Below are 14,438 nucleotides of genomic sequence, written 5' to 3'. Positions count from 1 at the left end.
AATATATACATGTTATATTCAATATAACAATAATTGTGTTATATGTGTTATATGGCCCATTAATATCTGTTATAAGCATATATAACCAAAGTCACTAGACAAAACTTATACAGCAAACAGCTAGTATCATGCAGCCATATAAACTGTAAAACGACTTTAAAGTGAATTTATAGAATAACACTGCATAAATTGTTTTTCCTTGATTAGAAATTCAAATTTTGCTGCAGCCATGTATATGAATGATATAAACATCCCAATTATCCAATGAAATTGGATGTTACAAACATGTAGTATTGATATATTCATTTAAATAATTTGTAACTATTAGCAGATACCTAGACCTGACACAGCAAAAATATTTGAGCCGTGTCACGACAAAACCAACATAATGGGTTTGCGACCAGCATGGATCCAGACCAGCCTGCGCATTCCTCGCAGTCTGATCAGGATCCATGCTGTTCGCTATCAGTTTCTCGACTTGTAAAAGGGTTGGTAAGCGAACAGCATGGATCCTGATCAGACTGCGTGGATGCGCAGGCTGGTCTGGATCCATTCTGGTCGCAAACCCATTATGTTGGTTTTGTCCTGACGCGGCTCATTCTTTCTTGTTTGTGAATAAGTCTTCAATAAAGCATTATAGATCCGACCAGTGACCACATCAATTCCAATAAGAAAGTTTGATATTTAATCCAGAAATGATTCACTTGTAAAATATTCATGATTTAATTTGTTTCGCAAATTGTGTTACTAACTTGAAAAGAGCAGATTTTAAAACATAATTCCCATGACAGTTTGGTAATAATAAATATGATTAATAATTTACTGGTATTACAAATCAATTCCTTCATGACTGGATTATTTATGTGTGTGACATCAATACTGCCCTTGGTCAAAGTTTGTTAGTATATAATACTAGTGTTTTAACTTAACCTTAGCCTGCTGAGCAGCGGCAACTAAATTCACCCACATGACCAGCGCAGACCAAGGTCAGCCTATAGATCTTTGCTTTTTTTTTAACATGGTCTGCATTGTTCGCTATTCAGTCAATACATATTTTTTAATTTTCCGTAAATTTTCCGTAAAGATAACGTTCTTGACCAGACTGAAAGATGGATATTAAGTGCCAGGGTTATACCCATTATCTCACTGATTTTGTGTAATAGACCAGTGCCCTGCTTTGAATTTGGACTTTCCACTGCGTGTTTGAGGGATCTACAAAATTCAACTGTATAGAGCCCGGTAGTCAGACTTGATACACATGCAGGCTAGCCTGGGCAAGACAAAATGAGGGATATTGTATATAAATCAATGAAACATTTAAAGTTTTAAAGTTTTCATCAAGTGTTGTAATTTTATATTATTATGTTAAGTGTTAACTTTATTATAAGCATCTATTTCCTTGGGAGATTTAAAACTGAAGTATCAGTTATATATATGGAAAGGTTTTATTAATTGTTGTCATTATTTCACAAATGTAGTCCTTCATGACATAATTTTAATGATATATAATAGTTTTCATTTGCAACATTATCTTCTTCTAAAAAATGAAAACCTGAGCGAGAAATATTTTCAATAGGAATTTTTAAGGACATTAGATAAGGAATTGATTTGAAAGTAAACATTAGGCAAATTGAAATAATAATTTCATGGCATTATGAATAAATCTTCAACAAATATTATTTTACATTGCTGTTTAGTTATAAATCTTCTGGATGTGGAGATTTCACATCATATAATCCGACATTATCAGGATCATTGGTGCCGATGATGCCAATTTATGACATCATAAACATCTTTGTAAATTATGTGTTGTATTTTGTGTTGTATTTTGTTCATAATGCCTCTCAATGGATCAAAACAGGAACTTAAACTTCTATATTTCACTCACTTTCAAACAGTGTGATATGAGTTATATCTTACCTTGGAAACTTGAGCACATCGACACAGTGTCACCACATCAAGAAATGAGAATATTCTGTAAAATATGAAACATACATAAAACATTATATACTGCCTCTCTAAATTATAGCAAATTGTATACCTCTATTAATTTTGTAAAAGCATATGTACATATTCTATATTACCAAATTTTTTCACGATTCTTGAACGCTGAAAGTTTCATAATCATTTCAAACAAGACATGTCATTATAACAGAGAAATGAATCAGAAGCTTAGCCTAGTTACAATAACCTTTGACTAAAAGCCTTGCTTTTACATAAGGGAGATTAGCTCTCAATGTGCTCTCAAATTGCTTAACATTTATGTATAATTTATTCAAAATCCATCCATGAATGACAAAATCATGGATTGTACACAACCATTATTTCATGAACATACTATGACTTTGGACATAAAAGTGTGACCTTGACCTTTGAGCTCGAGATACATGAAACATTGTCATTATTTCCAACACATTTATGGCAAGTTACTTATACATTGTAGAATAATTCACTTAGTAATTTGTCACCTTAGTGCAGTACCAGTTTAACTTCTTATATAATTTAATAGAAGTTAACCCATTACTGCACTAAGCTGATGATATTTATTACTAATTAATTGACTGAAGAAACCAGCAATGTACTTTTTATGAAAATTTTATATGAAGCCTTTTGGATGGAAAAGTATGAAAACCTTGGCCTTTGAGCAATGAATTCTCTCATGTGAGGTAGCTTTCCTGCGAGCTAGTCTACAAAAGTCTGGTGGTTCATAATCCTATTCAAGAGTGTCACCTGTGGTATTCCTCCACCAGTTTATTAAAAGGTGGGAAAAGCACCATAATTTATGGTTGCTGTTGCCAACATATATAATATTTATCGCTTACCTCAGAAGTAATTCTTTTGGTAACTTCCTGTTGATTTGAGCATCATCATCAGTAATAGAGATTTGTGAAACCTGTAAAAGAACAGAAAATATATGATTAATTAAATCGTAGATATTGTATTTTAAATATAGCACAGTGTTTTCACAATTTTCTAAGAACTAACATCTCATTCAGCCTTTTCGAAACAATCTACATATTTTACAAATCTAAAATATTGATTCTTCCACTGAGTAAACAAATCTGATTTAATGAAAATGTAAACAAAGTTAGCATGAAATATTAAATATGTCTCTGATTATATTAAATGATTCAATGATTCAATTAGAGACCTGTAAATACCTGTCTGCAAATCTGAAATATTTTATGTGCCCTTGTAACCAAACGTGACTTTGGACCAGTCTCCATAATTTTTGCACAAGTATTTTGATATTGGATTGTCCCTGAAACTTTGAATGGGCTGCATGTTCCAAATACATAATTGCACAAATTAAGGGCTATATGCAAATCCATTACACAAATTCAGCAGGTAAAAAGGTTAAGGGTCAATGGATTTATAAATTTAAAGGTCTTGACAGGCTACCTGTTAATTATGATTTTGATCATAAAACTAGAAATGTGTCGACAGGACATGGAATGCCCCAAATATTCCACTGTTTTGCCAGTCAACTGTGGGACAGCAATTTACATATGAACAACAAGGGCAAATGTATATCCCCCCCCCATCTCCCTTTAGAATTGGGGACATGAAAAACCTGATATACTAGTAAGTTACATATATCATGACGCTGAAAAAAAGTAACTTATGTATCCTCAAATTTATATACATAAAATACCAGATATACAGCAAATAACATAAAGATTGGCAAATCTTAACACACATCTTCATTACCTGTCTATAGGGGGACTCTCCCCAGTGTACAAGTGGCCAGTTTGTTCTGAACACATGGTTACAGCAGCATCCTGACATAATCTGCACTGACATGATGCTTACACATTGTAACATAACACATATGCACCACTGTGTTGACACATGGCTACATTACACAAATCTCTGATGTACATGCATAGTTAAATTACACATTGAAGTGCTGCATGTTTAAAACACCACATTACTCATGCAGAAAATTCATGGCAACATATTTCACTAATGTATTGTGTTTACAAATGGCAAATATATGCAATTTTTTGTGTGTAAACACATGCCAATAACATTATTCAAATGTTTCCGATATCACATCTCAAATGAATATATATATATCATATTTCCAAATGATAAAAATTACACATAGTTGCATTCATGTTTCAATCAACAAGATTACACACTGTATTGTCTGTATACATTTATTTCTAATTGTCTTTTCCAGCTCTTACAATTTTTCTTTTTTCTAGTAATTTGTTTTCAGTAGAATTTCTAGGAATTTGTATATTGTACACACTAAAAAACTTTCCTGAAAATGTTTGTTCATTTGAAATTATATAATACAATTTGAATCAAATAACCACTGATCACTGAATTATTTTATCCAATTTTGTTACTTTAATTTCCTTTCTAATTTCAATCGATGAATGACAATTTCATTCTCTTACTACAATGTAACGTTTCAGTAACTAGATTTTAACTTTTACAAACCTTTTTCATTAACTGGATTCCCCCGATATAAATCTGATCATTATTAATATAGGTATATCATACATTATGTAACAGCTATTATGAGATTATTATCTTTTTTAGATCATATCTGATTCTAGAAGTATAGCATTTTTTTCCTTTTCCAAAATATCTAATTCAAGCATAGCATTTTTTCCTTTTTCAACATAATCTAATTCAAGTGTCTAAGCATTTTTTCCTTTTTCAACATACCTAATTACTAAGCTATTTTTTCCTAATTCCACAATGTTCACATGACTTCATCCAACATTATGTCCATAACATTTCATCAAAATTTATGTTCACACTCATATAAATTTTCATTTATTTCCTTTTATTTCCAATACTGCTTCATTATATATTTCATCAATATATGCAAATGCAAGTTCTATCAAGATCATATAGGCTTCTCCTAATGTGTGAATTTACTTATACACACGAATATATGCTTTTTTGTAATAAGACCTTTATTACACACAATATCAAATGAATGCCTCATTAATAAATAACTCATTAATAAACAGACCCACGTTCAAAGCTCAAAGCAATACTTTACATTCTACACCAAGCTCTGAGACAAAATAATTAATGACCATACCACAAAGTTATAAAAGATGCCAATACGAAATTACACATTAACTTTTATGCAATAAGTTCCATTTTTTCCAAACATGAGGTCATTTTCTCCCGAGGGGTGAAGGTCAAGCTCATACTGTTAAGGTCACATGATGAATATTAAGCTTCTGTAACAGATAGTTAAAGAACTCAAGGGAACTTGTGTTTTAGACACTAAGCTGGCATTAAAAGTGAATAATAAACATCAATTTTTCATAAGCCTAGCAATATAACTTCCTAACATGAGAGTTCAATGTCCCTATGTTTGTTTGGTTTTTTTGAGAAAGTGACAATGTCAAGTATGGTGACTTCAAGCTTCACATCTGGAGGAAGATTTCATGTGCTTCCCTGTGCCTTACTTTTGGCACAAGCAGGCACCTGAGTAAAACCACCGACCTTTGCAAGCTAGCTTGGTATCCTTCCTCGCATGAAAAAATCCAAAGTCCCAGACGTACCAACAGGGACGAGGGGCAAGTGTTTCAAAGTCAGGGACCTTAACTAATAGTAACCTTCTGGCATGGCCAGATTTGACGCCCAAAGGCATGATTTTTAAGTCCACTTTAAAATTCAAAGCTCTTGGTTGCTATTTAAATGGCAGTGTAGTTTTTGGGGGAGAAGATATTTACGATATCTATAGGGCATAAAGCTATGACTGATGAAATATACTGTATGGATTTTAAAACTTCTTCTATATAACAATTGTGATGCACGACAGAAGACTTTCATAATGTCATCACATTTAACACCTCTACACGATGAGCTAAATGGTCAGGCAACATCATAGAGTTTCAATTATAACCCAGACTATTTCCCTCTAAATATAATAAAACTTGAGTGAATTAAAAGAATTGGAAAAATATACAAATGTATATCCCATCATACAAAGAAATTTACTGCATCTAGAATCGTGAAAATAGTAAAACAACAATAAATAACAAAGATAATAAATGAAATTATTTGAATCAATTCAATAGCTTAATTATATCATGATACATTTCTAATAAAATAGTTCCCATGGCAATCTCTGAAACATTCCATTAGAAATCCTCAATAATTACATTTTGATCAACAGAGAAATTTCAAAAGTTCGGAAAATGCTTCAAAGAAAATTTAATACAGGATATTAAAACGCTAACTGAATTAAACAAAATGCATTTGATTGCTTCATTTATCCTGCATGTTTAACATGCTATTGTAATGCACTAGAAAACAGCTAGACTCTGAATCACTGTTGAAACTAAGAAACTGCAAAGCCTTAAATGCCACCTGTCTATACAAACAAGCCAACCAGTGCACCACCTTATTCAAAGCTGCATGACTCCAGATAAACCAAAATTGTTCAACTACTGGAAATCAAACTTGAGAAAACTGTAGAAGATTTTAAATAAAATCAAAAGATTCAAGTAATAACTTATGAGTTATATGTGAGAAATGACTGATTTTGCAGTATTTAATATCACCGTTATAGACATTTCTAATGCTGTAGGACTATTTTTACATATTTTGACCTCTTGTTGGTAATTTACATGGATTGTCTAAGCACCGTGTAAATTAGTATCCATGCTCACATTACAATATTTACTTTTAATTATATTTTCAAAATTTTAATCAAAATCAGCATGAATCCTGGGACATGCTGCTTAATGTCCTTTTACTTGGGCTGATAGAGAGATAAGGCTGAAAAAAAAAAAACATTTGCCGAGTTCCAGATATCACTATTGTTATTAACACATAAATGGGTAGAATATTATTTTAGAAATGACAGTTTTTTCACAACTTCAATATCATACCTTCTTTTTGAAAATCAAGGAATTCTCTTAATTTACCATACATGTAGTCATGTATTTGTTGTATACTCTTAAAAATCTAGAAAGAAAGTGATCCATTGGAAGCATTCATCACAACAAAATTACAAGAGAATTGCGGACTCAGTTTGATTGAGTCTGTACATGAGGGATAAATCCCTCACCCCCCCCCGGCACCAGCTTGAGCGGTTCTAAATTCTAAACACTTAATAGTGCTGATATCAATAATCCCAAAGGACCAGAAAAATATAACAACACTGAAGTGAAGTATGGGGCAACTTTTTTTTTTGCCACACAGCACTTGACACCTGCTGTTGTGAAGCATAAAAATCTGGAAAGAAAGTGATCCCTCGGAAGCATTAATCAATAATCACGACAGAATTACAAGAGAATTGCAGACTCGGTTTGATTGAGTCTGTACATGAGTCTGTAAAAAAGAAATCAATATCTATGAATCAATAAACATTAGAACAAGTTAAATTACAAAAGCTTGTGGCTATTAATAGATAAACATATCACTGCAATTTAAGGTGCATTTTTGCAATCCTATTAAATAATCATCATAAACTGTACTGTACAAGAGTCCCTCTTTTACCCTACCTTCAGAGCCTTGTGGCCATATGGCGTTATTTAAACAAACCAAGCATATTAACTTACTAGTAAATTGCAGCAGTTATAATACAGAATTATAATTTTTACTGCCAGCTTCTTAATAATTGTACTTACTCAACATTAAACAACTCCAAATTCAAATCAAGACAAATTCATAAAGCAAGTTCAGTGGGACAAGTTCATTTCAAACTGAAACATTCCATTCATTATGGAAATCTTGTCCTTTGAACATTATGACTTGAACCTTAATTGAAAGGCAATTTGCAATCAATTTAAACATTCAATATGACATCCCAATATTTAAAACTCTACAGACGGTATCCCTTTGTCATTGATCACGCAACCAGAATATGCATATTTTAATGTTGGTTACAGGGTTGAAATCGATCTTCGACTGTAATAACTTTTCCCTTTAATGATAGTTTGACAATGGTCATAAAATTTAAAATTGTGGATCAGTCTAAAAACTGTAACAGATTTGTGTCACAGACTTAGTCTGCTTTGAATATAGAACAGATCAATCTTTATCATATAACTATTATCTTAATTTTAAGTTATATTAATTAAGGTACCGGTATATTAATATTTGGCAGAGAGTTACCGTATAAAGTACATGTACATGTACTTAGCTAGTCAGACTTGATGAGCAGTGAGTGAACTTCAGGTAACTCAGGCAATGTGTAGGTTAAGGTAGCCATTGTGTAGGTTAAAGTAACCAGTGTAGGTTTAGGTAACTCTGGTGTAGGTTATTAGTATCTAATGTAGGTTTAGGTAACCAGTGTTTGTTAAAGTAACCTGTGTAGGTTAAGATAACTGGTGTAGGTTTAAGTATAACCAATGTAGGTTTAGGAAACCACTGTAGGTTTGGGTAACTTAAGTGTAGGTTTAAGTAACCAGTTTAGGTAACTGGTGTAGGTTTAACTAACCTGAGTTTATGTTTAAGTAACTGGTGAAGGTTTAAGTAACCTGTTTAGGTAATTGGTGTAGGTTTGAGCAACCAGTATAGGTAACCAGTGTAGGTTTAGATACATTGCAACCTGGGGAGGTAAATTAACTGTCTTCATGCCATAACTAAATCACTAAAAATTTCCTCGGGTCCAATGGTCATACAGGAACCATCATGCCTTTATCTGTACATAACCAATAAAACGTCCCTCAAGTATGATATTTACGCAGTCTAAATCTATTATGTCAAAATTTACAGACACATCTGGCTCTATTTGTGACTGCTGGCATCATTAAGTGGACAATATCATATCTAGCACTGAATGACTTATTTTGGAGTTAAATTAATACAAGCAAATTCGTTGAATTTATATCCCCCGCCGAGTAATGGTTATTATTAACACAACAACTGAAGAAATAAGGCTTTATTTCTATATTAATCATGGCATAAACAGTTATATTCTTTGAACTTGAAGCCTTGTACCTTCAAACAAGAAGAATTTTTAAGTTTTCACTATATACATATAAGGAAAATCTATGACCCCCTGGAGTGGGGCCAATTTTGACCCCAGGGCTAAAATTTGAACAATTTTGGTAGAGGACCTATAGGTTATATCATATACCAAATATCAAAGCTCTAGGCCTTGTACTTTCAGACAAGATTTTTTAATTTTGCATTTTTGAAACTCCTTTTCTGGCCCTGTGACCTACTTATGCAACAGACCGGAACCATTTGATCAACTTTGGCAGGGGACCACCCTAGGATCATTCCTGTAAAGTTTGGTTGCTGTGCAATCATTTGTTTCTGAGGAGATGTTGTTTAAAGAAATTGCTGACGACGCACGACGACGGACGGATGGGGATCACAATAGCTCACACAGATGTAAAAACATCTTAATCTCCAGACTTCATTGCCATTTTCAAGGCATCAAGAAGGGATCTCACAATTTTCAAATATTTTTAAATGTTATTGTAACAAATCATTTTAATTCTTCTTTAATAAAAACTAGAAATGTGTCCATAGGACACGGGTGCCCCCACCGCGCCACTGTTCTGTCAATCTTATGACTCTAGGTCAAATATTTTTTGAAAAACTAAAAATCTTTTTACTAAGTAAAGGGCAAGAACTTTACAAATACTGAATAAATCCCCAAGCAAACCCCAAGTTGAAAATTGCAAATTTATACTACTGTAATTCAAGGGCAATAACTCTAACAAAACTGAAAAAAATCCACATGCAAAGTCCCAGGTTTCATAGCATCACAGTGAGGTGAATCATTATTCCTGTAATTTAGTGATGTTGATCATTATTCCTGTAAAGTTGGTCGATTCTAACTCAAGCACTCAAGGATCAAATAACAACATAATGAAAACAGTTTTTACTAAGTCAAGCGAAATAACTCAACATATACTGGATAAATCACAAGCGAAACCCCAGGAACAAACTAAATATGCTGAGCAACTTTCCAATAAGGTTTAATGACCCTATGTCAAATCCTTTTTGAGTTACATGCGACACATGTTGAAAATTGTAAACATTTTCTAAGTCAAGGGCAATAACTCTAAAAAATACTAAATAAATCCAGACGAAAATACCCAGGTGCACAACTACACATGCTGATCAACATTCCTGTAAAAAGTATCATGACTCTAGGTCAAATACTTTTTGAGTTACATGCGACACAAGTTGAAAATTACAAAATTTTACTAAGTCAAGGGCAATAACTCTAAAAATACTAAAAATATCTAGACGAAAATACCCAGGTGCACAACTACACATACTGATCAACATTTCCTGTAAAGTTTCATGACTCTAGGTCAAATACTTTTTGAGTTACATGCGACACAAGTTGAAAATTACAAAATTTTTACTAAGTCAAGGGCAATAACTCTTAAAATACTAAAAATATCCAGACGAAAATACCCAGGTGCACAACTTCACATGCTGATCAACATTCCCATAAAGTTTCGTTGAATTCCAGCCATTAGTTGCAGAGAACTACTCCGGAAACGAAATTCGGACAAAATTTTACTGAGTCAAGGGCAATAACTCTAAAAATACTAAAAATATCCAGACGAAAATACCCAGGTGCACAACTTCACATGCTGATCAACATTCTCATAAAGTTTCGTTGAATTCCAGCCATTAGTTGCAGAGAACTACTCCGGAAACGAAATTCGGACGGACGGATGGACGGACGGACGGACGGACAACGCCAAAACTATATCCCCCTCCTGATTTCATCGGCGGGGGATAATAACTACATTACAGAAATTACATTCATAGTGAACCCGAAGTGTTCCTATTTCTATTCACTGCAATGGATCAAATTTATAACTTACATTGTAAGTAACTTTTAAAATAAATGATCATATCAGCAGTTTATTATCCCCCGCCGATGGAATCGGGAGGGGGATATAGTTTTGGCGTTGTCCGTCCGTCCTTCCGTCCGTCCGTCCGTCCGTCCGAATTTCGTTTCCGGAGTAGTTCTCTGCAACTAATGGCTGGAATTCAACGAAACTTTATGGGGAATGTTGATCAGCATGTGAAGTTGTGCACCTAGGTATTTTCGTCTGGATATTTTTAGTATTTTTAGAGTTATTGCCCTTGACTTAGTAAAACGTCCGAATTTCGTTTCCGGAGTAGTTCTCTGCAAACTAATTGCTGGAATTCAACGAAACTTTATGGGAATGTTGATCAGCATGTGAAGTTGTGCACCTAGGTATTTTTGTCTGTATATTTTTAGTATTTTTAGAGTTATTGCCCTTGACTTAGTAAAACGTCCGAATTTTGTTTCCGGAGTAGTTCTCTGCAACTAATGGCTGGAATTCAAAGAAACTTTATGGGTATGTTGATCAGCATGTGAAGTTGTGCACCTGGGTATTTTCGTCTGGATATTTTTAGTATTTTTAGAGTTATTGCCCTTGACTTAGTAAAATTTTGTAATTTTCAACTTGTGTTGCATGTAACTCAAAAAGTATTTGACCTAGAGTCATGAAACTTTACAGGAATGTTGATCAGTATGTGTAGTTGTGCACCTGGGTATTTTCGTCCGGATATTTTTACTATTTTTAGAGTTATTGCCCTTGACTTAGTAAAATTTTTGCAATTTTCAACTTGTGTCGCATGTAACTCAAAAAGTATTTGACCTAAAGTCATGATACTTTACAGGAATGTTGATCAGCATGTGTAGTTGTGCACCTGGGTATTTTCGTCTGGATTTATTTAGTATTTTTAGAGTTATTGCCCTTGACTTAGAAAATGTTTGCAATTTTTCAACATCTTATGGTGGTCCCTGCAAAAGTTGATCAAATGGTTCCGGTCTGTTGCATAAGTAGGTCACAGGGGCCAGAAAAGTTGTTTCAAAAATGCAAAATAAAAAAATCTTGTCTGAAAGTACAAGGCCTAGAGCTTTGATATTTGGTATATGATATAACCTATAGCCTGGGGTCAAAATTGGCCCCCACTCCAGGGGGTCATAGATTTACCTTATATGTATTAGTGAAAACTTCTTCTTGTTTGAAGGTACAGAGGCTTCAAGTTCAAAGAATATTACAGTTAATGCCATGATTAATATATTAATAAAGCCTTATGTCTTCAGTTGTTGTGTTAATTAATAACCAGTACTCGGCGGGGGATATAAATTCAACGAATTTGCTTGTTTATTCTCTAATAATGTTATGAATTCAATTTATTATAATTGTCATTATCAATATCATGATTATTATTATTATTATTATTATTATTATTTTATTATTATTATTATTATTATCATTTTATTATTATTATTATCATCATTTTATGGATTAATTTAAAGTTGTTAAAACTGACATCTTTTCCTGAAGAAAAGGGAGATTTTGGTCCTTGACGACAGGTGAACCTTCAAAACAGGTTACCTTAATTTAATAAGTTAATTACTATAATTAACATTAATAATAACTAGCAACAATCAGAAAGAAAAATGGTTCAAGTAGTTTCTTTCTGTGTAATGTTTGATTTACACTAATACACAATCTTTGATTTATACTAGTACACAATCTTTGATTATTATCATCTTTTTCTGAATTCGTTTGGGACATTAGTATAACCACATGTGTATTTATTTATTGGAAGATAAATATTTTCCGACTGAAATTTGGTACATTAAATAGTGTTTTTTTCCTTAATGTAGTCAATAAAACACTTAAAGTGACAACTTAATAATTCAAAGAATATTAATAATACATTAACACTACTTCTGACTGGCAGAACATATTCCTAGAAATGTAAACATAATAATCAAACCAGGCAGATATCATTGCTTTATGTTCCTTCTCATAAACAGAAAAATATGTTTTATTGATTGCAAGTAGGAAAGGAATGTTTTATAGGGTTTCTGTAATAGAGTATAACACAATATAGTGAACAAAATTATCCATCTTCTTCACATAAATAATACAATTTCAATTTATTCTGATCATTTTCAAAATTTATCTGTCTGCAGGCTTTTCTATAACTTCAATATCTATATTAGAATTTCCTTAGACTTGATTTCTGCATGTACATGTATAAAGTATTCTTAAAGTATGTATGACATGTGCTGTAAGTACAATGTAAGTTAAGTATACCAATTTAGCCAGTAATGAACAAATTAATATTTGACATCCAGCATTTCTGGGCCAGCGAAATCTGATTTTGACTTACTTGTCTGTTTGATTAGAAACATATTTCTACTTGTCTGTGTTATGATATTTACAGTACAATGTAAATTCAGAAAAATTTTCACTGGTCCATATAAGTTGTGGGACAACCTGGGCAATATGGACAAATGATTCTGTAACCCCTGCCTTCCTGATCATATACATGTATGTACCTGTGCATATAAAATCGAACCATTGCATTATTTTACAACAATGCACTCAAAATTGATATCTATTTCCTAAGTATACACCATAGATTAAGATATGGGTCAAAGATGGTTTATACAACAATTAAACTACAACCACAAGAACAATTCTCGAAGAGCTTTAAATGAGGGAAACTATAATGATCTTAAGCAAGTCCGATCAAATTTGGCCCAACAGTTTTAAAATCCTTATTTGAAAAATAACAGATAGCCTTTAATCCTTAAATCTCTCATTATAAATTAAAGATCCTGTAACACATTATTTTTATGGTTTTATATACAAATTATGATGCTCAAATTAAGATTTATCGATATTGTAAGTTTCAAAAAACATTATTTATAAAGATATTACCGAATTTAATATTTCATGTAAATAAAGGGAGGTAATTAGAATTTAGTTTTCTATAAATTCTAAGTCAATTTTTCCAATAAGAAATGAATGCAAATAATTTAATGATTACCTAAAATATGTACAAATATTTGCAATACATATTTTACATATTCTTCCATGTTTGAAAATTGACAAATTTGCATAATTACATACATATATAATTCAATGAAGAGTGGTATGCAATCTCAATTACAAAACATACAGGATCTTTAAAGAACTAAACATGTCAAGGAGAGCTGAAAGGGTTTCTAGTAATATCTGGTTAAAACTGCTTTAAAAGTAGAAACAAGAGCCAGGGTAAACAAACTGTACATCTTTAAGTTTATGAACTCAACGTTTCTTCCTTGAAACTCGATACATTTACGCACTCTTAAAAAATATGTCATGTTTCAATGTTTATATCGAAATCATAGTATCCTGATGTACACAAAAAAGTCTGTCAGATTAACATTAATTGAAATACGTAACATCATTTCAAAATATTTTCAGAAAAATCGTAACTTGTCTCGTATCGAAGTATAAACAATTCTTTCCATGAAAGTATTACTACGGTAACAACAATATCTATATGTCAGAAGCTCAGTAAAGCTATTATAAAATACAAGGAAATATCATGTTGACAGTAAAATACTTTTACCAGAAATATCTCTTTTAACAATAAACCTCAACAGAAATAATAACACATCTTTACAATGAATTTCAACTGATGTAACT

At 32.3% G+C, this 14,438-nt stretch overlaps 1 protein-coding gene across 3 annotated transcripts in view; it reads right to left on the bottom strand.

Moving 5' to 3' along the window:
• The window catches only part of LOC132745951 (F-box/LRR-repeat protein 2-like), a 62,713-nt gene that overhangs the window by 39,007 nt on the left and 9,268 nt on the right, over positions 1–14,438 (bottom strand). The window contains exons 1-4 of one of the 3 annotated variants that reach the window (XM_060734978.1): positions 4,453–6,370; positions 3,712–4,270; positions 2,823–2,893; positions 1,921–1,975 (exon numbers count right to left, since the gene is read on the bottom strand). In XM_060734978.1, the coding sequence (XP_060590961.1) occupies positions 1,921–1,975; positions 2,823–2,893; positions 3,712–3,825 (240 nt within the window). In that variant the 5' untranslated portion in view covers positions 3,826–4,270; positions 4,453–6,370. Of the gene's footprint in view, positions 1–1,920; positions 1,976–2,822; positions 2,894–3,711; positions 4,389–4,452; positions 6,371–14,438 lie in introns of those variants that run through there. The other 2 variants (XM_060734977.1, XM_060734979.1) reach the window with 2 other exon arrangements.

This window comes from Ruditapes philippinarum, unplaced genomic scaffold (genome assembly GCF_026571515.1).
Source record: "Ruditapes philippinarum isolate M1 unplaced genomic scaffold, ASM2657151v2 ctg878_1_1_1_1, whole genome shotgun sequence".
NCBI classification, from domain to species: domain Eukaryota; kingdom Metazoa; phylum Mollusca; class Bivalvia; order Venerida; family Veneridae; genus Ruditapes; species Ruditapes philippinarum.
The sequence above is the reverse complement of the archived record's forward strand: the minus strand, read 5'-3'. Positions and strand labels throughout refer to the sequence as shown.